Below are 24,621 nucleotides of genomic sequence, written 5' to 3'. Positions count from 1 at the left end.
TAATGTGTTAGAATCACACATTGATTTTAATCGGCAATAGTTCTGCTTGATTAGGTCATCTGCCAAAGAAAACTTTTGGTAGTGAGCAGGACTAATCAGCCCCTATCCCTCCCACGTTTCAAATCTAAACAGCCGCTGTGGTTCATGGAGTTCGTGAGTTAGATTTGAAACTCCCTCCTGTAAAGGGCGGCACATTTGGAGGTTTCGTCTACTCTTATTATAGATACCGCTAAATTTTATTATTTCCTGGTTCATAAGTTAATATTTTCATAAGTTTAGAAAATATAATAGTTGGGTGTACTCACTGAAAATGAAACTTGACTGGAAAATGGCCTTTTTCCATTCTATTCATGAGCGTCAGATAAAGGACGTTTGACAATTCAAATTATCTCTTTTGAGGTGTTTGGAATTGTTAACTGCGAGGGATTGACCTAAGGATGCACATGGGCTATTAATTTTCTGAGATTCCTTCACTCGGAGGCCGTGTCCACGTCTCCAGTCTGTCTCCGCTTGCCGTGGGCCCGGAGCGCACAGGGTTAAATTGATCCTCATAATGGGATGTGGTGCTCTGAAGCGCAGCAGGTCGGACATTCTGCGGAGAGGCGGCGACATGGGCTGAGCATGTCCCAGCGAGTTGCTCCCAGACGCTGGCCAGTCAACAATGAAACGCCACACAGGACTCCCATACAATGACACGTGGATTATCACTCGAACCTAGGCAGGACTAACCGGTCGTCTCGTGCCCTTGAAGCGTTTTCATTCCGTATGATCTGAGAGTCTCCAGCAATGCATGTGCTAACGAACTTGGAAAAGACATCCGGCATCCATGCGCCACGGCAGCCCCACATCACAGGCGACGAGACTAGGCTATGCGGTAAGAAGAACCCCGCGATGGCTGCGTCTATGCCGTTATGTCCTTGCGAATCGTTCGTCAAGCTCAGGGCTACATAGAGCGATCCCTCGTTGATGCAGACAATATGGCTGATCAGAGAAACATTCAGTCGGCCGCCTCCAAGAGCATCAGGCCGTTTAAGTCCAGCGAGGAGTACCTGTACGCCATGAAGGAGGACCTGGCGGAGTGGCTTAACACGCTGTACGAGTTGGACGTGAGCGCGGACACCTTCATCGAGGGCCTGGAGACGGGCTGCGCACTCTGTCGGCACGCCAACAACGTCAACCGCGCCGCTCACGACTTCCAGCTGGAATACCCGGAGGCTGCCCGCTCCATGAAGTTGCCTTCCAAGGATGTGGTGTTCCAGTCTCGGAACGTTATTCCCGGATCCTTTCTGGCGAGGGATAACGTGTCCAACTTCATCAGCTGGTGCAGACAGGAGCTTTGGATCAAGGACGTCCTCATGTTCGAAACCAACGACCTGGTGGAGAGATGCAACGAGAAAAACTTAGTGTTGTGTCTGCTGGAGGTTGCCCGAAGAGGGTCCAAATTTGGGATGCTGGCGCCGATGTTGATCCAGCTGGAGGAGGAAATCGAGGAGGAGATCCGGGACCAGGAGTGCCTGAGGATGGAGGCCGAGGAGCCGGCAGTGGAGAGCTCAAAGAGCAGGTCCGTGAGCCGAGTGGAAAGCAGCCGGAGTCCCGAGGAAGAGGTCGAAACGGAGCCCTTCGTGTGGCCGCAGAGGAGAGTGCTGTGCGACATGAGGAACCTGGATGAATTGGTGAGCGGGTGTCATACACAGAATATGATCTCACTAAACACTACGTTTTTGGATTATTAGGACTGCTATTGCAGTAGACTTGAAAGGCCCTACATTATCCAAAATTGACTCTTGTGACCTTTTAATTAATGTTTGAATGTTGTTACCCCATTAAAAACATACCTGGATCTAGTGAAGTAAAAGTCAGCTTTAAAATAAATTTAAGTAAAAAAAATTAAGTAGCTATACTTAAGTATAGTACTTTACTGCTTTTACTTCATTAGGTTCCACCACTGGTCTGGTGCAAGTTGAGAAGATGAATAGATCTGATGACATCCAGAACTATACAGTACTTTAACTCTATGCTTTTTTCAAGGTTAGCCAGTAATATCCACTAACAGGTAGCTGTAAAATACTCATTATCTTAAGGATAGGGCTATTCATGTAAATGGCATCTAGCTCGATTCTCACAACACACTGGCTATTGTAGACGTTTAAATGTATAATTTGATTAAAGTTGTGTACTTTAGGTGTTTAGAATGACGATCCCAACCCTCGTCTGTGCATTGGGCCGAGGCTAGCCTGCCCTCTTTCTATTTACTGTCAATGGGATTATAAAAGAGACTGTCCACTTATGCTCTGACTGACTTACCTAAAGCAAACTTGAGAATAAATATTTCAACTAGATTTGGGAATTAGGCTATTTATTTATTTATTTTTATTTAATTTTTTTATTATCAACTATGAAATAACATTTGATAGAAGACTGCTAAACAAAAATCCCATGCATTTCAGAACATGTGTGTAAGTATAAACTACAAGGTTCATAGCTTTTACACAGAATAAGACCCATTGAAGACACATGGAGGGTATCTGACACACAGAAACATTGTAGAACATGTTTGTAGAAGTTTGAACTACAAGGTTAGCAGCTTTTACAAGAATAAGACCCAGTGGAGACAATAGACATGTTGCATAATATCTGCATAGAAAGATCTGTCTCTATACACCAGTCCAACTTGAATACGGCACGTCTTAAATACTAAATGGAAAACGAGAGCTGCATTTCTCATGAGATCAATGGCCTGTTAATGAGCAGCCTGTGTCACTGTAAAAGTGGTCACATACACAGGAGACGGTAATAACCAGTAATTGCATTGGTTTCTATAAAGGATCTAATCTGAATTATTTAAATTCTAAACATTTTTACCCCCTTATATTTATTTTAAACATTTTCTACTTTCATAAAGTACTCACCCAAAGAACTAAAAGCTTGTGCTCCAAATCATGCTTAAAACAACCAAATTCAAATTGTCTTTGCTCCAGAACCTGTCAGACCACTCTGGTCCCAGTCTACAGCAGGTCAAAGAACCAAACAAAGACATTGAAGTTCCAGTAGCTTTCAGTTTCACTTCAACATAACATACCAATAAAATGAAGCGACCCATGCTACTCTCCTCTGAAGGGACAGCTTGTCATCTAGCTTGTGATCTAAAATGAGTGAGTACATAAACATGTGTCAAATGTTTGCCTGGCTCTTTCTTACCTTATGCAGTTGAATGCCCCGTGTATATGAAATGCTAGTGTTACAATTATGAGAAAATAACAAATATGGATTAACAGATTAATCTTGACATCCTCAAATCGAAGTACATTTGATACATTTAAATGACCACACTGGTAATTCTTGCAAACCAACAAGTGCTCATGTTTAACATAAAAAACTCATGCTTTATTCATGCGGTGTGAACATTGAGAGGATCTAGCAGCTCCATTGATTGCGTCAGTTTCATCTGAGCATTAGGCTAGGAGACTGGGAGGGTGGGTGTGTGTGTGTGTGGGAGGGGCTGAGTTCTGAGCTGTAGACTGACCATGGGGAGATGGCTCAGGTTTCTCTGACTGGAGAAGGGCTTAAAGGAACTGTATACAGCGTATACAGTAAAAAACATATATAAAGTACTAGTATCACAACTGAATCAGTGCCTTAATCTGCAGATTGAGGACACATACAAGTTTTTCTCATTCTCAGTAAATGGGCAGGTCATGCCTCATGTAAAAGCTCAGAACCTCCAGAATTCAGTCACTAAGCTGCAGAGGCTGCACTAGCACTGATTAATGATTTGCTGCAGGTGCTGGGGTTTAAGTAACGATTGATGACGATTGATGATTCAAATCAGAGAGACTCATTTTGGGTTTAAACCACCTGCATTGAAACTGGCAACTCAATGAGAGACTCGTATGCTCATTCTCTCATTCTACTTCCTGATTGGATAAACATCATGAGAACCAAAACACCAAATTATAACATGCATTGGAGAGGGTCAGACATTGCAGAGGATGCAGAGGACAGGGTCAGATGGGGCAGAGTGTAATCTTATGTACTTGTTTAGAGAATTTTCCTTTTGCTCACCACAGCAGTGATGGGATTAGAGCCTTTGTGAGTGGGTGGATCCTAAGCAGAGGTCATCTGACTAATTTGATCAAGATGGCCTCTGTGCTGTTATCTTGGAGAAAGACTTCATTGTTCCCTCACCAAAAACATATCTGAAGAGGTTTTATATGTCGTCCATGCATGTTTGAGTAATCTAACAATCTCTCTCAGGCCCTATTCGAACCCTCCTTACGGTTCCTAGTACATCCTGTACAAGGCTTTGCCCACAAGCCTACGTTATCCATGCTCGGACATAATTCTCCATAAATGTACAAAAACATGATATAAAATAATGCAGTACGACTTCATAAACCTGATGCAATGTGCAGTGAAGTTTCTCTACAAGTTTAGCTTTGCCAAGAAGGAGGATCTAAGGACAGTGGATGTCCTAGGACAGTTCACCATTTGCTTGTTGATTTCTGTTGATTCTGCTTGTCTGTTATTGACCAATGTCTGTTTCATTATTAATTTTCTAACTTTCTGTTGGTTAAATCACTTATCATGTCCAGCCCTAAAAGGTGACTGCTGTTGTGATTTTGGGCTTTACAAAAATAAATTGAATTGAAATTGAGGCATGCTTATTGTCTTATGAGGCACAAGAAACTGAAAGTTATTAAACAGTGTTTTTATCTATATATGTTAACAAGTAATACCCCTCATTTAATGTCTTTGTCAGCCCAAATGGTAAAGATAAAATTAAGGTACATTTGCAGCTGTCTGGTCAAATACTGCCCCCACTGGCCACTGCAATTTCAAGTACTATGTGACATCACAGAAAACTGTCCTGATTACAGACAGGTGTTTCTGAGTACAAACTCCTGGCTACCGGGGCAGAGTTTGAAGCGTGAATCATACCTTCAGACTCCACCCCTCCTCTCACCTCTCTCTTTTCTTGAGTCCTACAGGTTCTGCCCACATTAGCAGCGCTATTTAAAGTGTGGTTGTGGGAGGAGTTTAAGTGTTTAGTCCCACTTTAAGTATTAGAATAAAATGGAGGTTGGAGGTTCTTGGATACACCCAGGCATAGTTTTGAAATTATTTAACTACCGTAGTAAATTTACTTTAAATGCTACATTGTCATGCACATGACCAATCACCATGACGTACATGTGCATGCGTTAGCGGCTGCTCAGGATTATAGCCACAGTCCTGTCCTCTCCTCAGGCTGTATGCGCTAACCTTTGTGTGTGTGCATAGGGCTAGCATAATGTCTCCATTCTCCATCATTAAACTTGAATCACACAGCTAGTGTGGCTAAGAGAAGCAGGATACAGGGTACCTACTGACCTAGTCACCTCCAGAGTAGAAGGGCCTAGATGAGGTCTAGAGGAGGACATGGAATGTGGATGAGTGTTAGGCATGTCACAATAATAATAATGACTTGTTCAGTATATGAAGCAGGAACAATCTTTTTGGGGGGTCAATATTTATTGTGGGGTGATTAAAATTATTTTTTTTTTTTGCACTACTGGGACATTTTTGGTAATTTTTTGACAATGATTAGTACTTGGTTTAAAATCTATAATGAGTAATAACAGTAATTTTTCAGCTTTTACATCTTAAATTTTAAGTGTTTTCATTCTGCCATTTCTTTATTGCAGCTATTTTTTTTTTTAAATCATTTTGTACATTTAGAATATTTTTTGGGGGGAATAATTTTACTTTTGGGTTATTGTGACAGTAATATAAATTAGTTTCAATATTTATCTTTTTTTTTTTCTTCATCAGTATATCACGCATCAAAATTTGATATTGTGACAGGCCTAATGCATGTAAAGGACATGCAGATGATGGAGCTGGATGGATAGTGTCCACACCATCTCTTAAGGCACTGTTTAGGGGGTCATACCATTTTTAGTGGTGTCCAAATGTTGGTGGAGAAATAGTGCACTCAAAATTTCCCACAATACACCTTGAAAAGTAGTGTCCAGCGCTGATCACTGTAACAGTCAATATAGACCACAGTGCATTGTGAGAGTTGTAAAATCAATAGTGGACAGTGACAGGTCTGGACACAACATAACTGAACGAGAGCAGATTGAAGTGCTGTTTTAATTTATTGTTGACTTGTGATTATGAATAAAACGCTCTTAAATAAATTGCTGCTCTGTAAAGTTGCTAGAGTTAGCTGGTTACTTAAGCTCGAGCTGTTGAAACATCAAGAAAATCTACTGAATTGAATGTCTGAATCACTCTGTGAATGAGGCACTATTTAGTTCATTAAAAAGTGCAGGCCTATGTAGTGAGTGATGTAGTGATGTATAGATGTCTGGAATTTATCTTTTTATTGATTGCTTTATAGTACATGGAACAAAAGATAATCATTAACAATTATAGAAGCCCAAAAGTAATCTGTACAAATATTTCAATCATTAACTTTTTTAAGCTGGACTAAACACCTAAACCCCGCCCACAGCCACATTTAAAATAGAGCTGCTTAACTGGGCAGTACTCAAGAAAAGAGTGAGGATGGGCGGCGTCTGGACATACGAGGAATAGCCCCTGCAGCCAGGTGTTTGTAATCAGAAACACCTGGTTTTATTCAGGGAAGTCATGCATGATGTCACATAGTGCTAGAAATTGCAGTGGCTACTGGAGGTGGCACACACTCACACACAAAAATACCAAAGCAGTCTAAGATCAGTACTCAATGCTATTAAAGCACCTACACAGTTTACTAGCAAAAAAAAAAAAAGCTGATTTAGTGTTTAGTTCCACTTTAAAAGGTGCTTTTTGCATATTAATTGTCTATCACGTGGTTCCAAAATATGACTTTGCAAGAGTATTTCTAAGCACAATAGGCAAATTGCAAAAGCTACTCTTTATATTCTGTCTGCATGGGGTCTTATTCTATCTAAAACCCGATTGAAAAACAGGAATATTTAGTTCTCAAGAAGACGTTATAGCTGCAGGATTCAAACCACCAATTTTATAAGTTTAACACCCAGTCTATGACTTGAGCTACTGACAAAAGTCTGCTCTGACAGATTGACTCTAATAATACAAGGACTACTATGCAGTGGGGTTGTCAAAAGTATCGAAAAACACATACTAATCTAAACTAATACAGAAACTAGATCAGACATGTGTGGCCCCCAAACAAGACCAAATTATATTAAAATAGGTAAGGGTAAACCTTGTTCAGTTTACCTTTTCAACAAGTTGTAGATCTTTTGGCACTTGATAAAACTGAATGAGTTTTTCTGCTGTGTTTATTTAACTGAAATTTAATAAATTAATTATTAATGTAATTAATGCATTTGTAAAACAATTTGTACAATGAGCCTTGCATATTCATACTTTGCTACATGCTAAAGGCCAAATCTATAATGTAATGTATACATGTATATTTCCTTGTCTGGCCCCTCTGTCAAATTTTAGAACCCATTGTGGCCCTTGTGTCAAAAAGTGTGCCCAAGTGTGCCCACCCCTGAATTAGATACTCATTTAAGCAAGTATCAACACTTAAAAAGTCACATTGACAGGACAGAAATGAACCTTTTCTGAATAGCTTTAGAATGATCTTGAGCTATATCAGAACAAGTATAAGATCACATAGACTAGTACATGTTCATGTAATATAAAAGAATGTACAGTACTACCATTTCTTGTAAAAAATCTCTTTCTATATTGTCTAGAAAGAGTGTTATTTGTTTTGGTTTTTTTTTATTATCATTGTGGTATCAGCATCAGCATCAGTATCGAGTCTTTGTATCAAAATCGGGTTTGATATTTTAGTATTGTGAGCAAACTAATATGCAGGTGCAGCTACACACTCATATCTGCATTGACACCCACACCCCACCCACACCCCTCTCCTGCTGCAGACCCTTCAGTATTCTTCCTCAGTGGAGTGGAAGAAAAGACATGAATAGCGTTCCCAGTCTGTTGTATGTCCCTTTATTACAGAGTGTGTCTCTATAATGGTAAGGTATCTAAGCCTGCGCGGTACGGTTCAGTTCAGCCTGGCACACTTCCATTATGTGGGTCAGACTAAACCCACTGAAACAACCCACTGCCCACTTTACAATTGTCAAAGAGGCTGTGAAGATGAATGAACTGTGTAGGAAACATGGCTGTTTGTAGCTTTGTGAAGGCCCTGTGCAAGATTTTCCTTAGGGGCCCTAGATAAAATGAATAAACTTATAATTTATTAAAGAGGGGGGTATTATACTTCTATGGGGTATTAACACATCGCATCAGGTTTGTGAAGTTGTAGTGTATTGTTTTGTGCTTTTGTATATTCATGAAAATTAACATTCAAGAGCATGGATGATGCAGGCTTGTGGGCTGAGCATTACACAAAATCTTACAGCTATTACAGCTGTTAGGATGGTTCGAATATGACCCGGGAGAGATTACTAGATTTCACAAACATACATGGATGACATTTAAAACCTTTTCAGACATGTTTTTGATGAGGGAACAATGTTATATCATGGTAGAAGGCTCCAAAGTAAATTTTACGTAATAACCCCTTTTTATATTTGTTTATGATATGGAAAGGAGTTCTAAGCCATGTTTTTCCGAAAAAAAAAAAAAAAATTAAATTATGCATTATGATGCAATTCTAATCCACCAAAATTTTCACTATTGGCGTGATATCCGATATAAACTGTAAGAGTGCATCCCTACTCTTACAGTTTTACAAAAGCTACAATCACAATGAACCTGGGTTGCCAGTTTCTTAACCTGCAGATAATTTTACTTTTTCTTATTCTCAGTATATGGACAGGTCTTGCCTCATGTGAATGTTCAGAACCTTCAGAATTCATTGACTGAGCTGCAAAGGCTGCACTAGCACCGATTAAAAATTGGCTACAGGTGCTGGTGTTTAGTTAATGACCATTCAGATCAGAGAGTTCTTTTTAGAGTTAAACCAACTGGATTTCAGCATTAAAACTGGCAACCCAAATGGGAGACTCATGTGAGGATCATTCTGCTTTCGGATTAGATAATCATCTTGAGAACCAAAACAACAGATCATAACATGAACAACTTGGCCATTCATGTCCAATGTTTCTGTATTTAAGAATAAATCAACATTACAATTATTACCTCGTATCTGGGGACACAGATGGGTCTTGTCTTGGAAATACAGTGTTTCCTCGTTTATCGCCGGGGTTATGTTCCAAAGATAACTCGCAATAAACGAAATCTGCAAAGTAGACAACTTTATTTTTTATAATTATTATATATATTTTAAGGCTGTAGAACCCTTCTCCACTCACTTCATACACTTTTCTCAGACAAGCATTAACATTTTCTCACTCTCAACGTTCTAACCTTCATAGATTTAAAAAAATAAGCATAGTATTATAGAAAGAAACCAAATACTATACTGTACTATAAATAAAAATCACAGCTTTTAGAAATACTGTAACAAATTTAATTTTAATGGTCAGCCTACAAGGTTGGGCACATAAGAAATGGTTAATAGTGACTCACATGTATTTCACAGATCCTCTGACCGTGGCTCTTCGTCCTGGCGCCGCTCCGCTTAAATGTCTCGTAATGTTCTTTTTCCTGCAGTCACTGATCCACAAGGCTAAAGTAGACGCCATCCACGCGATGTTTACAACCCTTTTTGCATCATTGTTAAAACTTATTGCTGCTGTCGTCCTTAAGTTATTTTCCTCCTCCTTTATGTCGAGTTCACATGCAAAGTCTCTAGTGGACGTGCGTATTGGCCGCGCTGCGTTTCTGTGGTGCGTTTTCAAGCGTCAAAATGGCGAATCTTACGTTGACACGGCGTGTCTTGAGCGCTCAGGCATCAGATGCTCTGTTCACGCGTCCAAAAGTTGAAAAGGCTAAACTTTTTGCCGTTAGACGCACAGCGTCAACCAATCAGAGACTACACTCCAGTGACAAAGCAACGTCATTATCCGGAACAAGTAGAAAGACATCAGCCACAAACTAGCGGCAACTTAATTATGCCGGGCACACCGGCTAGTTTAAAGGCTAGTCATGGACCCAGGCACACCTCCACAGAGCTGATCACCTCCGTTGATGGGTTTTGTGTAATAAATACATTAAAGTAACTCTCAACCTGGTCTGCAGCGTTCACAATGACACAGGGAAAACAAAACATCCAAAGACACTCGCAAACTGCAACGGCTCTGGACATGCGTCAAGATGACGTGCGTCCAGAGTGTCCATGATGTGCGTCGGAGGCGTTTGTCCTCAAATGCAAATGCATCCAACTAGAGGCGTCCAGCGCGTTCTTGACGCCCTGGTGTTTCAGAGTCACACGGCTAGCATTGAACTTTTATGTAAATTTGGCTGTATCCATTCTGTACTGTACAGAAGACATGGCACGTCCCATTGCCAATCAGGATGCAGAACACAATGCGCCTTCATACACTCTTAAAAAAAAACATGCAAAATTGCACAAAAAAAAATCTGCGAGACCGCGAAAAGTGAATAGCGATATAACGAGGGAACACTGTATACAGAATATACCTTGTCTCCATTGAAAGCGATAAATTTATTCCATGCTGTGGTATTATTCTAGGCACAGCAATAACATTCATGAAGATACGTAGGTAGCAGACCATTCACCAGACAAAATTGCACAGTACACCTTTAAATACAGTGTCGGTTTGTGCTGGCTTTTGTAAACATAGATGTGACATGATGGTGTAAACTTTCAATTCAGTTGAATTTATTTTTGTAAAGCCCAAAATCACAACAGCAGTTGCTTTTTAGGGCTGAACATGAGAATTGATTTAACCAACAGAAAGTTATAAAATCAACAATGAAAGAGAAACAGACAAGTAAATTAATCAACAGAAAACAAGCAAATGGATAACTGTCCCAGAACATCCCCTGCCCTTAGACTCTACTTCTTGGCAAGGAACACCCTCCTTCTTTCTCATTTACTTTTAATGCATTCTGTTGCAACTGTTAGGGCAGAGGTGCCAAAAATGTGAGATGATGTAAAAGTAAGGTATTCTAGGATTGTCAAGTTTTAATTATTTTATAATCATTGTGGTATTGGAATTGGTTTTGAGTATAGAGTTTATTTTTTAGTATTGAAATCGAGTTGCTTGCTGGTTTATGGTTCTTCTCTCCACTCTGCATCCATATTTCATAACAGATCTGCAGATTATTTTTATCCATAAGAGGACACGGCCTTTGCCTGATGACGTATTTTGTGAGAAGAAACTGTGTCAATATGGAAGGTTACACAATGGTTTCTGTGTACGATTATATAGATCCTTCTGGAGATTGAAGTCAGGCTCTTGGTCAAGAGCGGCTAGCATCTCAGATTTGAGTGTATGTTTTCAGTTACCTCACATCACACATGCAAAACCACATGGTCCAACCTATAACTTTCTCTGGAGGATAACTGCTGACCATGCAGTCTAAAAAGCTAAGCTAAAGTGCATATGATGTTAGCTCCTTAGCTAACTACCCTATCAGCCCTTAACAACCCTGCTATTGTTCTGGGTTGACCCAGAACAAGGAGAACGGTAGCAGGGTCACTAAGGGCTGAATGGGGTAGTTCCAGCTGAAACTGATGTTTACAGTTTCAGTGTAATTAGCCCTTCCCTTCAGATAGATATCTGACCAGAACTGAAGAAGTGGCTTGGATGAGCAGCGAAACGTCTTCACTCTTACAACGATTTGTCCAGTTAACAGATTTTAACTTCGTCTTTTGCCATTTTCTTGATATGCTTCATTTTCCTGTCTGTGAACATAGAGCGGATGTGCCTTGGCAAAAAGTTCAATTTTTGCCTCATCTGTCCATAGGACATACTCCCAGAAGCTTTGTGGCTTGTCAACATGTAGTTTGGCAAATTCCAATCTGGCTTTTTTATGATGGTGTCCTCCTTAGTCGTCTCCCATGAAGTCCACTCTGGCTCAAACAACGACTGATGGTGCGATCTGACACTGATGTTCCTTGAGCTTGAAGTTCACCTTTAATCTCTTACGAAGTTTTTCTGGGCACTTTTGTTACCATTCATATTACCTGTCTCTTTGATTTGTCATCAGTTTTCCTCCTGCAGCCACGCCCAGGGAGGCTGGCTACAGTCCCATGGATCTTAAATTTCTGAATAATATGTGCGACTGTAGTCACAGGAACATCAAGCTGCTTGGAAATGGTCCCATAGCCTTTACCTTTAACATGCTTGTTTATAATTTTCTTTCTGATCCCCTGAGACAACTCTTTCCTTTGCTTCCTCTGGTCCATGTTGGGTGTGGTACACAACATGTCACCAAACAGCACAGTGACTACCTGTAGCCCTATATATAGACCCACTGACTGATTACAAGATTGTAGACACCTGTGATGCTAATTAGTGGACACACCACACAACATGTCACCAAACAGCACAGTGACTACCTGTAGCCCTATATATAGACCCACTGACTGATTACAAGATTGTAGACACCTGTGATGCTAATTAGTGGACACACCTTGGATTAACATGTCCCTTTTGTCACATTATTTTCAGTCTTTTTTAGGGCTACCATCATTTTTGTCCAGGCCTGTTTCATGACTTTATTTTTTTAAGTAATTCTATTGAAGCATGGTTGAAAAGCAATGTCTGACTTTCATTGGTTAAATTTCATAGATTTATGTGACCATTGTGAGATTTTCCTTCATTATTTTGTTTACGTGTGTAATTGCTAATAAAAATTACTGTCATAATATAAACACACTTTTGGCACAAATAGACAAGCAACATCTGTTATTTTTTAGAGAATTTGATTTTCAGACATGCTAGGAACTGTGTTACAAGTTGTTGATTGTTTTCTGCAGCACAAATAAACACATTGATGCTCCCAGTAGATTTCACTATAATGTAATGTACCAAAATAAAATGTGCTAGTCTGTGGTGGATGTATTGTTGTAATGACATGTACTCACATAGGCCTGTTACGATAACAAATTTTGAAGCACGATATATTGCTGAAGTAAATATAGATGATAAATGATAATATTTAAATTAATTTATGCCACTGACACAATAACTGAAGAGCAGATTTAAACCTATACTATTGTTAAAAAATCATGAGCTCTAATAAATAATCAGCAGAATGAAACGCTAGTAGTTATGTTTGTTTTATGTATAGTGAGTCATTGACGTTATTAATTCAACCTTCTATGGCTCAACTCTTGTCATACAGCCAAAAAATAACAAAAAATGTCCCAGTAGTGCTAAGGAAAAGTCGATAAATATTGACCTTAAAAATATTGTTCCAGCTTTATATATTGAACGATATATCGATATAGTGATTATTTTGACATACTCACTTAAGTTTAGATTAGCAGCGATGAGACGCACAATATTTCCCTGTCTGTTCCTTACCTCCTGCAGTTTGAATGCCTCTCCTAGTCTGCGCCTAATGTAAAGTGGACTGCACTGTTACACACTTGGATACCTCCTTCATGTATTGGCTTTCTGGGATCTGGCAGAATTGAAATGGTTTACATTTGAATATTTGGTTTAAATTGGCCTTGGCCAATTGCCCGGTTTTCCTGGCATTCACATAAACAAAGTGGCTATCAACACTATGGAGAGGGGTGTATGCTCTGTAGAATGTGATTTTTCCATTAGTATTTATATCAGAAATATCTTATGGGCTCTATAATAGTAATGATAAACATAAATGAAACATATTTCTAATTATTCTACAATATTTCAGTGGTATTTTGTAGTCTTTTAACAGAGCCTTTACAGTACCTGCTCAAATTGATTATTGATGTCTGATACATGTTTGTTTTTATATGGCAAATTGCATTTAATTTTTCAACAAGTATGATTCATAGTGCACATTTTAAACTCCAGGATTAACAGGCTTGGCTGGGAAATAAGACCCCTATTATCCTTATTAATAAGGGGTCTTATTACCCCTGGAAATTAAAATAAATGCAGTTTTGTGATCTGCTAACTATAACTTTTAAAAGTCTTATAGATCAGAGTACAGTGTTCCTATAGATAATAACCTGTATGTTACAGTTAGGCCTTTGGTTTATAGAATTTCCAGCAACACAGCCTGCAATTGGAAATATTCCAATGATGAGGCAGGTTCATGGCAAACCCCCTATGCGTTGTATGCTCTCTAATTAAAACCTTTAAAACCTGACAGGGAAGTAGTAGTTTATTTAGACAATAGAATGTGATTTTCAACATTGAATCATAGTACTTTCTTTGATATGGCTTGGCTATGGATGTGGCTTTCTATCTGTGTAATCACTTTGTCGTTCTAATCTATGTGGTCTTATACTTGTTCTGATACAGCTCAAGATCAATCTAAAGCTATTTAGGAAAAGTTAATTTCTGGCTTGTAAATGAGCAGATATCAATACTAAAAAAAACACAGATGAGTATTCGTTTTGGTACTAGTTTTAGTATCAATTACTATCTGATTTTCAGTACTTTTGACAACCCTACATGGAACTAGTACATTTGATGAACTAGCTTGTGAAAAAAAGATTAAGGAAGCACTTTTTGTATTTGTGGACAGGGAAGATGTCTTTGTTTTTTCTCAACTGGATATAACCAAAGTTAGATTTTTATGTCTGGTTAGTCTCAAACCTGAGATATAGAAGAGATGGGATCAGGAAGTTTAATGAAATTTAATTGTATTAGCCATGTATTCAGGAGTTACTCCTTTTGGTGCTGGGTTAACTTGGGTCTAGTCCTGGTTTAGCTTGGGTCTAATCCAGGTTTAGTCCCAAGTTTGATGTGTGTGTGTGCAAGTATCATGCTGTTCTTTTTGGACAGAATCCAAATTGATCAGGCTAACCCAGTGTGAGATGCCGGGGGGGCGTGTATGACTCCGCGTATGACACTGTAGTAATGTAGGTAGCGCGTACGCAGGTCGCACACAGCAAAGAACAGGAGAGAGGGAACAGATCGTGACACGGGGCAATGAACAAGAAACACTTGAAGAGTCACTATGGAAAACATTTTAACAGGGATGAAAAGAAAGGCGGAGAGAGACGGGGGGAAGTCTGATGAAGCGTATTTAGCACTTGGCTTCACCGTGACTCCAGTGGGACACAAGGACAGACCAGTGTCTGCTGTGTCTGAAAATGTTGTCAGTGGACAGTGTGAAGCCAAATAAGTTAAGACACCTCATTACACCTCAGTCACGCTGATAAGACGCTGGAGTATTTTCAGCGTAAACGCCAAATATTGCCAACAATCATCCCGCTTTGTGAATGTCACTTAAACCAGCAAGCACTGTCAGCATCATATAAGGTCGCATACCAAATTGCAAAATTGCTTGTTTTAATTTGATAGTTATTTAATTTTAATGTATTATTTTGATATGTATTTAATATCAAAATAATACAGGTAGTAAACTACCTACCTACATACCTCCCTCCCACTTTGCCTGTCTGGCATATTTAATTATTCAGAATTCCCCTGTTCTTCCTGTAATTTCCTTTTCAAATAACTACACTTTTGTTCATTTTTATGGATGTACTTTGGCAGTAGGTGCAGTATTTTTGCACAACTCTCGACTCTCGAGAGTCGGACTGTGTATGGAATGTGCATAGAACCGTATGACAAACATGTGGAGCAGATCCTGCCCACTTCCTCATAAGGAAATATGGGACAGGAAGAGGAAAATTACTGGAGGTCTCAAGAAGGTGTGAGATGGTGTGAAGAGGTCTAACGAGGGCAAGAGGTTTCACGGAGGGCAATATAGACTTTTAATCATTCCAGAAATTCAAATTTCTTCCTCCAAACATAACCTACCTAATCCTAGCATGCTAGCATCACACTTCCTGATTCTCAGTCAATAAAAGGCTTTAGAATTGGATGCAGTTTGACCCAAATAGTTGCTTTTACAATATAGGGTTGTTAAGTGCGTGTCACTTCTGGGTCCAAGGTCCATCTGCTGAAAATTGGACATGTTTACAATTTTTTATTTATTTTTTTTGAGACAACATATCTTAGTGCTTAGAAGGTTATAAATGTGAAAAGAAGTGTATGAGGTTGACATAAGAAACTAGACTAGACTAAGCCAGTGTGACTAAGCCAGCTCTTTTAGTCAGTTAGTTAGACTTTTTTTTATCTTTTAACACAATCTCACCATAAAGAACTGATTTATTTGAAACTACAACAGGTGAGTTGATTTGTGCTTTTAACCAAATCCCTCTCAAATAATCTAACATTACAGTCACAAGCTAGCTAGCATTAATACATGGCCAAATTTGGGTACACGCCCTAATATACTGAAATCTTATGTTCAGTCTTGTAGCCCAGTGTTTTCTGCGCCTTCAGCTCAGAGTTGTGTACAATACACTCAGTTTGTCTTCCGCATGTTTTCCCGCTGACCTCCCACCCCCTAATCCCCCCTTCCTCTCTCTTTCTCTTCTGTTTTCTTTCTTCTCTCCCATTCTCCCTTCTACTGCTTCCCCTCTTTTCTCTCCTCCCCCTGTATTTCTGTCACTCCTTCCCACCCCTCGTTTCTCTGCTTTCTGTCCCACCTTTTCTTCCCTCCCACCTCTCTCTTCTCTTCTTTTTTACCCCCCCCATCTCTCTCTTCTACTTTTTTTTCTCCTTTCTTTCCCTCTCCACAATGTCTCTCCCCTGCCTCTCTCTCTCTCTCTCTCTCTCTCTCTCTCTCTCTCCCTCCCCCCTATTCTCTCAGTTTTTCCCTGCTTATTGACACGAAGACTTGGGAAGTGTCTCCTCTCATGTGTAATGTTTGCTCTCATTGTAACTTTTAGACATCTGAACTTGACATATTGGTGCAATAGTTCACAAGACACCATATGGTGACATTTCAGGGTTAGTATTACTCTCTGGATAAAGCTCTACCAGTGAAAAGTTTGGACACACTTTTCATTTCTTTTTTCCCCCTTGATTATTTACAATGTAGATCACTAAAAGCATCAAAACTATGAATAACACATAACACACAAAAAATAAACTCAAAATAACTATACTTGTTTTAGATTTTAGATTTTTTTTTTACATAGTTTTTACCCTTTGCTTGGTTTCTCTGCTTTGCACATTTCTTTACTCTAACAAAGCAGGGCTGTGAAGTGAAATCCATTCTCCGTTCTTAAGTCTCCATTCAGGAGACTTAATCATGAAGCTCATTGAGAAAAGCCCAAGAGTGGATACTTTAAGGAATATAAATCAAAATAATATGTGGTGTCTTCAGTATCTAAAATGTAGAAAGAAGTAAACAAAGAAAAAAAAAAAAGAACACTGAATGAGAAGGTCTCTCTGTCCAAACTTTAAACTGGCAGTATCCAGAAATTCATTTTTATTGTAACACAAACTCGTTTGACCTATATTTAATATATTTTAACAAATAATGAGGGGTATTTTCCAAACTATAAGTTGCACTTTTTTTCATAGTTTGTCTGGGAATGCGACTTATAATCAGATGCGACCTATATGTGAAATTATTAAAATACATAATTTCACATCTTTGTTATTGTCACACTGATAACTGTGTGAGGACATTCTAGGCTTGTGTACCAGTATAACAGCCATGCAGAAGCGGTGCTTCTGCAGACGGAGTTGTTCAGAAGTGACACTGAGGATGAAGAATTCAACGGATTTAGTGATTTGGAGCGAGACTGAGAGTAAACTTGTTAACTTGTTTTTTATGTTTTAGTTATCTGTTAATATCTTACATTAACATTCCAGACAAGTATTCCGTTAATTGTCTATGCTTCACATAGCGGAATAAATATTTGTTATATAACGGTTGATTATATATGTTACAATTCACTTGTTTGACCACTAAGAGACTATGGTATTTTTGTAATACCTGTAAGAAAATTTACTTGACTCGTTCTCTTTTATATATTTCATATTTAATTTCCCCTTATTTATTTCCCCTTCATTTATAAGACCATAAAGGTGATAATTTTTCATTTGGAACAATATTATAAATATATACTGTTAATATCTTCCATAAACATACCAGACACGTATTCGGTTCATTGTCTATGTGTTATGTTAGCATGCTGTAGTGCTATTCAGCCTGTTGTACTCCATTTTCTTGTTATTATTATAACTTGACTTTAAATATAAAATGTCTATTCTTGATCTCAGATTTTGTAAAATAAATTTCCCTAAGTCTAATGTGACTTATATATGTTTTTCTCTTCATTATTGTGCATTTTTTTGTTGGTGCGACTTATACTCCAGAGTGATGTATAGTCTGGAAAATATGGTACTCCTTTTGAGTACCAATACACACATTTACTTTTATGTATTATGTAGTTGGTGGAATGTAACTAATTATAAATACATTAATGTAATTGGGTTGAATTTTGGATACTTGCACTTTTTATAGTTGATTTATAAACTAATGGGCTCGACACATGGGGAGTGACATCACATCAACCAAAACATGAATGCCCTGTATGAACTGTTGTTGTGATTTTGGGCGTTACAAAAATAAAATGAATTGAATTGAACTGTGGACACTGTGAAAATCGCTAGTCTCTCTCATCTCTCTCATCAAAGTAGTGCATGTGAAAACCTCGCGCCCGTGCACGTCGGCGTGCACATGCGGGCTTGTGAGGCGATTAATGAAAGTTGCGAGAGTTTGATTGACGAGCCAATGCACTGTCCACTTCAGAAACATCATGGAGGAGAAAATCATACTCGCCGTGGATTTTCCAATTCTTTTTGACATATCTCAAAAAGACTACAGAGATATATCAAAAAAAGCAGCTGCCTGAGAAGTCGTTGGTGCCAGGGTGAATATGAGTGGTACGTTAACATGCGCAAATTTGTTAATCCAGATAACTTTTTGGAGGCTAGTAACCGAATGTATTAAAGTCTGATTCAACATTTAGAAATATATTTATTTAAGGTTTTTATATTAAACAAAATGACCATATGGGGGAAAAACGTAAAATAAAGGCATGTCTTTTTTTCATAAATAGCATACATGCTGTTTTTTCATAAACAAACGTATGTATTTCATTTTGGCGTCTTTTTTCCCATCTACCACCATTGCAACCTCAAAATTCTCTCCAAATAAATAGCCAATCAGATGTGTAAAAGGCTCTGGAACAGCACGACGTGACAAGCTGCCGCTAGTCGCTGCCCGTGTGTTTGATTTAAAGCCCATGCGATGAGTGTCGCTGCACGCTAGCACAGCATCTCCTCCTCTGATTGGACAGAGCTGACAGTTTAATTGATGAAGTTTTGTATAAAAGTGTGATCTCAAAGCCTTCTAAAATTGTGTCTAAAAGTATCTAGTAACTAGTACTGAGTAGTATTTTTCATGCATACTTTTTACTTTCACTTGGGGTCCATTTGGCATGAGTGCTTACAAGTTTGTAATTGACTACATTTTAGCCACGTAACTGTACTTTAAAAAAAAAAAATTCAGCACTCTTTCCACCGGTACATGTACTGACATCTTGCTCAAACAAAAACTGTTTATGTGTGCTTCCATAAATAGACAAATACCACACATTTGTGCCAAGTGTAAAAACTTGTGTAAGAATAAAATTTGATGTTTATGGTTGTCAAAAGTATCAAAAATCAAATGCTAATTGCTACTAAAACTAGTATCGAAACTAGATACTAATTTGAACAAATATAGATACTAAAAAAGTCATATTCACTGGACAAAAATTAAGCTTTCCAGAATAGCTTTAGAATGATCTTGAGGTGTATGAGAACAAGTATAAGACCACATAGACTAGTATACCCCATACACACACACACACACACATGCGTGAGTTGTATTTTTTTATGCACTTAAGTTGTTTTTGCCATATTTATCTGCCACGTGTAGAAAGCTTGTCCGTGAAAATAAAACCTACATTATTCCGTTACATTATTATTATACACAGTATTATCTTCATTTTAGATGTCAAAAAGTATTTGCGGCTCCCAGTGTTTTATTTTATGTGGAAAGTGGGTCCAAATGGCTCTTTGCGTGTTAAAGGTTGCCGACCTCTGCTCTATTTCCTTCTTTATCTTAAAAACTGCATCATATCCATTTCATGATGCGCAAAATGATCGTTCAAAATCGAAACTAGTGAATTCTTCAGAGCAGAATCTTTCCCCACGTCTGTCTCACTTTTACGTTTACAGTTAGAGAGCGCCCCCCAGGGGCCGTTATCCAGTAAAATTCCATAAATAAGCCGCACTGCTGTATAGGCCACAGGGTTCAAAGCGTGGAAAAAAAGTCGCGGCTTGTAGTCCGAACTTTACGGTATATCCAATATAGGTGTCAATCACAAGCTAATACGTGCTAGCTTGTGATTAGCTGAGGCTAACAAGTTTGGTTTACACTGAGGAAGAAAGTTGGCGCTGTCAGAGGTTTATTATGCCTGAAATCGACAAAAGAAATGCAAAAAAAGTGACGGAGCAGATTTCACGTTTGGAATACTTTCCTGCAGCAGATTGGACATGAAGGATTTAACTTATTTTATGGACATCATTTTTTGAATGTATTATTTTCTCTGGACCTGTACGGAATGATTGAGGCCAACTTTCTGAGAATATGTTTGACAGAACCAGAGCCCTCAAAGGTAAGTGAAGTCCAAATCAAAATGTTTGGCTTTTCTGTAAAAACATCTTTCCTGTCAGCACTGTGGTGATTGCAGGTGAAAATGGTTTGAGTATTCAGAAAAATGAGCACCGTAGCTTTCATTTGGTAGGTAGACTGTTTGTGTGGTTGACACAGAAGTATATGTACCTTGCTGTAGAGTTATAAAGTAGGAGATTGTAAAGTAGGACAGGTTGGTAATTATTGCGATAATATTGTTAATCACGATTATTTTGACCACAATAATCGTGAGTCAAAATTTTAATATCATCCCATTCCTAATACTGATTAGTGTTGAAGCAGACACACTGTGCTAAGTGGACTTTTAAGAGATTTTAACCATGTTATAGTTGTTCTTCTCATTTACGCACCCAAAGTTGTTTTTGGAGTCATTTGTGCATGTTTGAGCTATCTTTAATTGCTTATTTCACGCTATTTTGCTGATCAACCACCAATTTCACCAAAACCTGTATAGCCCGCTGCTCTGTGCTTACTTCGTTCTTCAATTTTTTTAATTATTTTTTTAAATCAGTGATATGCAAAGTATCGTTTTGTATCAGCGTTGCTTAGTCATTTTGGTGTAAATGAAAAAAAGAAACCCAACTCACGAGCGTAATGTACAGCTATTAATTGGAGGTGCCAAAAACTTAACGGCTCTTTGTTATGATGACGTTAATGATGATCAGCTACCATTGGGCACCGCAGTTTTCTAAAGTGGGGCTGTTTTATTAATCCCTTAGCATTCCGGGTCATTTTGGTGAAATTGCCTTTGTTCTGACCTCTCCAAATAAAAACGATCACCATTATTGAAACCTCAGTAGTAAATACACAAGTTTGGGGTCTTTGTAAAGGTAACACACTATAGTTTTACCCACAGGTGTCAGAATCACTGTAAGTATGTCTGCTGAGCATTTATACACTTTGGAACACACATAAAAAAATATTTTTCTCATCCTCGCCTAAATTTTTTTTTGTTAAAATTAAGGTATAGAAAGCTGTAGTAGGTAGCTGGGGACAGAAATACACTATACCTTAACTCAGGGGTGGGCAATTATTTTTCCCCAGGGGCCAAATGAGAAGCAGAAAATATTGTGGAGGGCCGGGCCAAAAGTTTGAAATCTACCTTGGTTATTAATTTTACTTCTACGTTGAAATAAGTAAATGGCATTGTTTACAGAAGCTGGTAAGAGTATATGTTATTGTTAGATAATGAGAAAGTGAGGTTGTTTTACAAAAAAAGGAATTTATTCAGTAAAATTATGCAAAACAATGGTACGTGCGCAACATTTGTAACTCTTTTTCAGTCACATTAACACCACAATGCTTTCTGTTTTTAACTTTCTTAACTTTCTATTAAGATGCAATGGTTTGTATGCCAACAATAATGTAACATAACTCACAACATTTTTGTCCAACTGCCAAACAGTGCAGAAAAAAATCAAAGTAAACATGTTTCAGTGTTTTTTTCTTGTTCAGTGAGAGAAATCTAGCCTCTGTTGAGCTTTAACAAGTGCATCAAAGCCAGGTTGAATGTTTGAGGTGGAGATGTGAAGCACATCTGACAGATGATCGTCAGTAAGAGAGGATCTGTACCTGGATTTGGTAAACTTCATTACTGAGAATGTTTGTTCACATGTATAGGTAGATCCAAAAAGAACCAACATCTTCTGAGCATGTTTTCTCATGTTTGGAAAATTCTCCTCCTTAAGAGATGAATAGAACTCCAGCAATGATGCTGACTTAAAGTGCTCTGCCAGTACTGTATCTGACTGCAAGTCTATGAGCTCCAGCTGAACATCAATGGGTGCATTATCCACATTGCATGCAAAGGGAGAGGAAATCAGGTGCATTTCATCCTCAATGTTTTTAAAATCTTCAAATCGTCTTGAAAACTCACTGTACAGGTCTCCTAACATAGATGAGTACCTGCACAGGTGACTAGCTGATGGTTTGACTTCTTTCAGGGTTTGCATGTGAGTGAGAATTTTGTTCTCTAGCTGATTTGAAAGAAACTGCAACTTTCTCATGAAAGCCTTGACCAAGTTATGCATTTCATGAACAAAAAGGCCCTTGCCTTGCAGTTTAGTGTTCAGTTCATTAATCAGAGCTGTCACATCAACAGCAAATGCTAAATCTGCAATCCAGTCTACATCTAAGAGCTCAGGGATATTTTTGCCTTTAATCTCACAAAACTCTTGAATCTCTGTTTTTAGGTCCCAAAATCTTTTTAACACTTTGCCCAGGCTGAGCCATCTGACCGCTGTATGGTACCTGATGTCACCATGTTCGTTATCATGCTCTTCTAAAAGTGCAACAAACTGCCTGTGGTTCAATGCTTGTGCTCTGATAAAGTTAACTGTCTTAGTTACAACATCAACAACATCGTTAAGTTTTAACACTGACTTGCACAAGGCATGTTGATGAATAATACAATGAATAAATACCAATTTATGCTCTGCGTCAAGTTCAGTCACTTTATCTTGCATCCGTTTCAAAAGTCCAACATTTTTCCCTGTCAGATTCGGACAACCATCAGTAGTGACTCCTACCAGTCTGTCCCATTTCAGTTCAAGTTTGCCCATGCATGCGTTTACCTCGTTGAACAAATCACTCCCCGTGGTTGTTCCTTTCATTGATCTCACTCCTGCAAGCTCCTCCATAATCTTGAAATCCTGCGTTATTCCCCGGAGAAACACGAGTAACTGTGCCATGTCGCGGACATCACAACTCTCATCCAAAGCCAAGGAGAAAAAGTCAAAACTTCCTACTCCACTTTTTAGCTGAATTTGGAGATGCTCCGCGATGTCCTCCACCCTTCTGGTCACCGTTCGCCTGGACAGCGGGACTTTCTCAAATGCTTCTTTTTTCTCCGGACATATTAGCGCTGCAGAGTCCACCAAGGACTCTTTGACAAACTCCCCCTCCGAAAATGGTTTACAGTTTTTAGCGATTTTGTGGGATATCACAAAGCTGGTCTTGGTTGCTGCATCCCGGGCTGCGTGTAGCTTGGTAAAATAGCCTTGTTGTTTTCCTAGCTTCGCTAGCAAATCTTCGGATATCCGCGCTCTTGCAGCCTCAGTCAAATGTCTGTATTTGTCCGCATGCTTCATCTCATAATGCTGACTCACGTTGTACTCCTTAAACACGGCGACCTGCTCTCCACAAACTAAACACACGGGTGTACCCCTGACTTCAGTAAATAAATATTTAGTAGTCCATATTTTCTTAAAACCACGGCCTTCAGCATCCACCTTTCTTTTTTTGGCATGTGCGAACATTTTGAAGAGTTACCATTACAATGACTTGTTGCTAATGACATGCACTTGTGCAGAGCACCTGTACGTAAACGATGCATGCACAGTGTAAACAGGTTTCAATGTAAAAGCGCAGCTGTTTTAGTGTACACGTTATGCAAAATTTTGAAAGTAGGTTTTGTTTTCTTAAGTCCAAGCAACCTTTCGCGGGGCAGTCAAAGCCGGGCCGCGGGCCGTATTTGGCCTGCGGGCCTTAAAACGCCCGGGTCTGCCTTAACTGAATATCTTGTTGGCCACTCACATTTCAAATTTGAGATCAATACCTATAAAAATGAGCGTTGTTTTAAATGAAAATGTGTGCTTTATAGTGTATAGTGTTCTAGCACTCACTTCTGCCTTGCTGTTTCCTTGAAGTACAGTTGTGAATCAGGCTTTAACTGCATAGTGTGATACATATGTTGAAGTACAGTATGTGCTGATGTTAAAACAGGAAGGCCTGTGTGTGTGTGTGTGTCTGTTACCATGGAGACTGCTCCATGAGGTCACTGCTCCTGGGTGTTTTTCCTAACTCGCCCAGTGTCTGCAGATTAGAGAGAGAGAGACACAACCCCAGGATATTTTAGACAAGAGGCAGAATATTGACCGAAGAGGAAAATTACTGAAGTTTAAAATATATTACTGTTTAAGGAAGTGGCATCCTTCAGTGCTGCTGCCCGAGGACCCATATTCAAATCTTGAGCTAGTCTTGGTCAGGACTACCTTAACTGGAGGATTT

At 38.9% G+C, this 24,621-nt stretch overlaps 1 protein-coding gene across 1 annotated transcript in view; it reads left to right on the top strand.

The window, feature by feature from the left end:
• The first annotated feature begins 593 nt into the window (after window positions 1-593).
• gas2l1 (growth arrest-specific 2 like 1) overlaps window positions 594-24,621 on the top strand; it is a 75,334-nt gene continuing 51,306 nt past the window's right edge. Inside the window, exon 1 of the mRNA XM_033973304.2 lies at window positions 594-1,673. Within this exon, the coding sequence (XP_033829195.1) occupies window positions 912-1,673 (762 nt within the window). The 5' untranslated portion in view covers window positions 594-911. The remainder of the gene's footprint in view (window positions 1,674-24,621) is intronic.

The sequence above is a fragment of the Periophthalmus magnuspinnatus genome, chromosome 9, assembly GCF_009829125.3.
Source record: "Periophthalmus magnuspinnatus isolate fPerMag1 chromosome 9, fPerMag1.2.pri, whole genome shotgun sequence".
NCBI lineage: Eukaryota > Metazoa > Chordata > Actinopteri > Gobiiformes > Gobiidae > Periophthalmus > Periophthalmus magnuspinnatus.
This window is presented reverse-complemented; position numbering and strand designations above follow the sequence as displayed.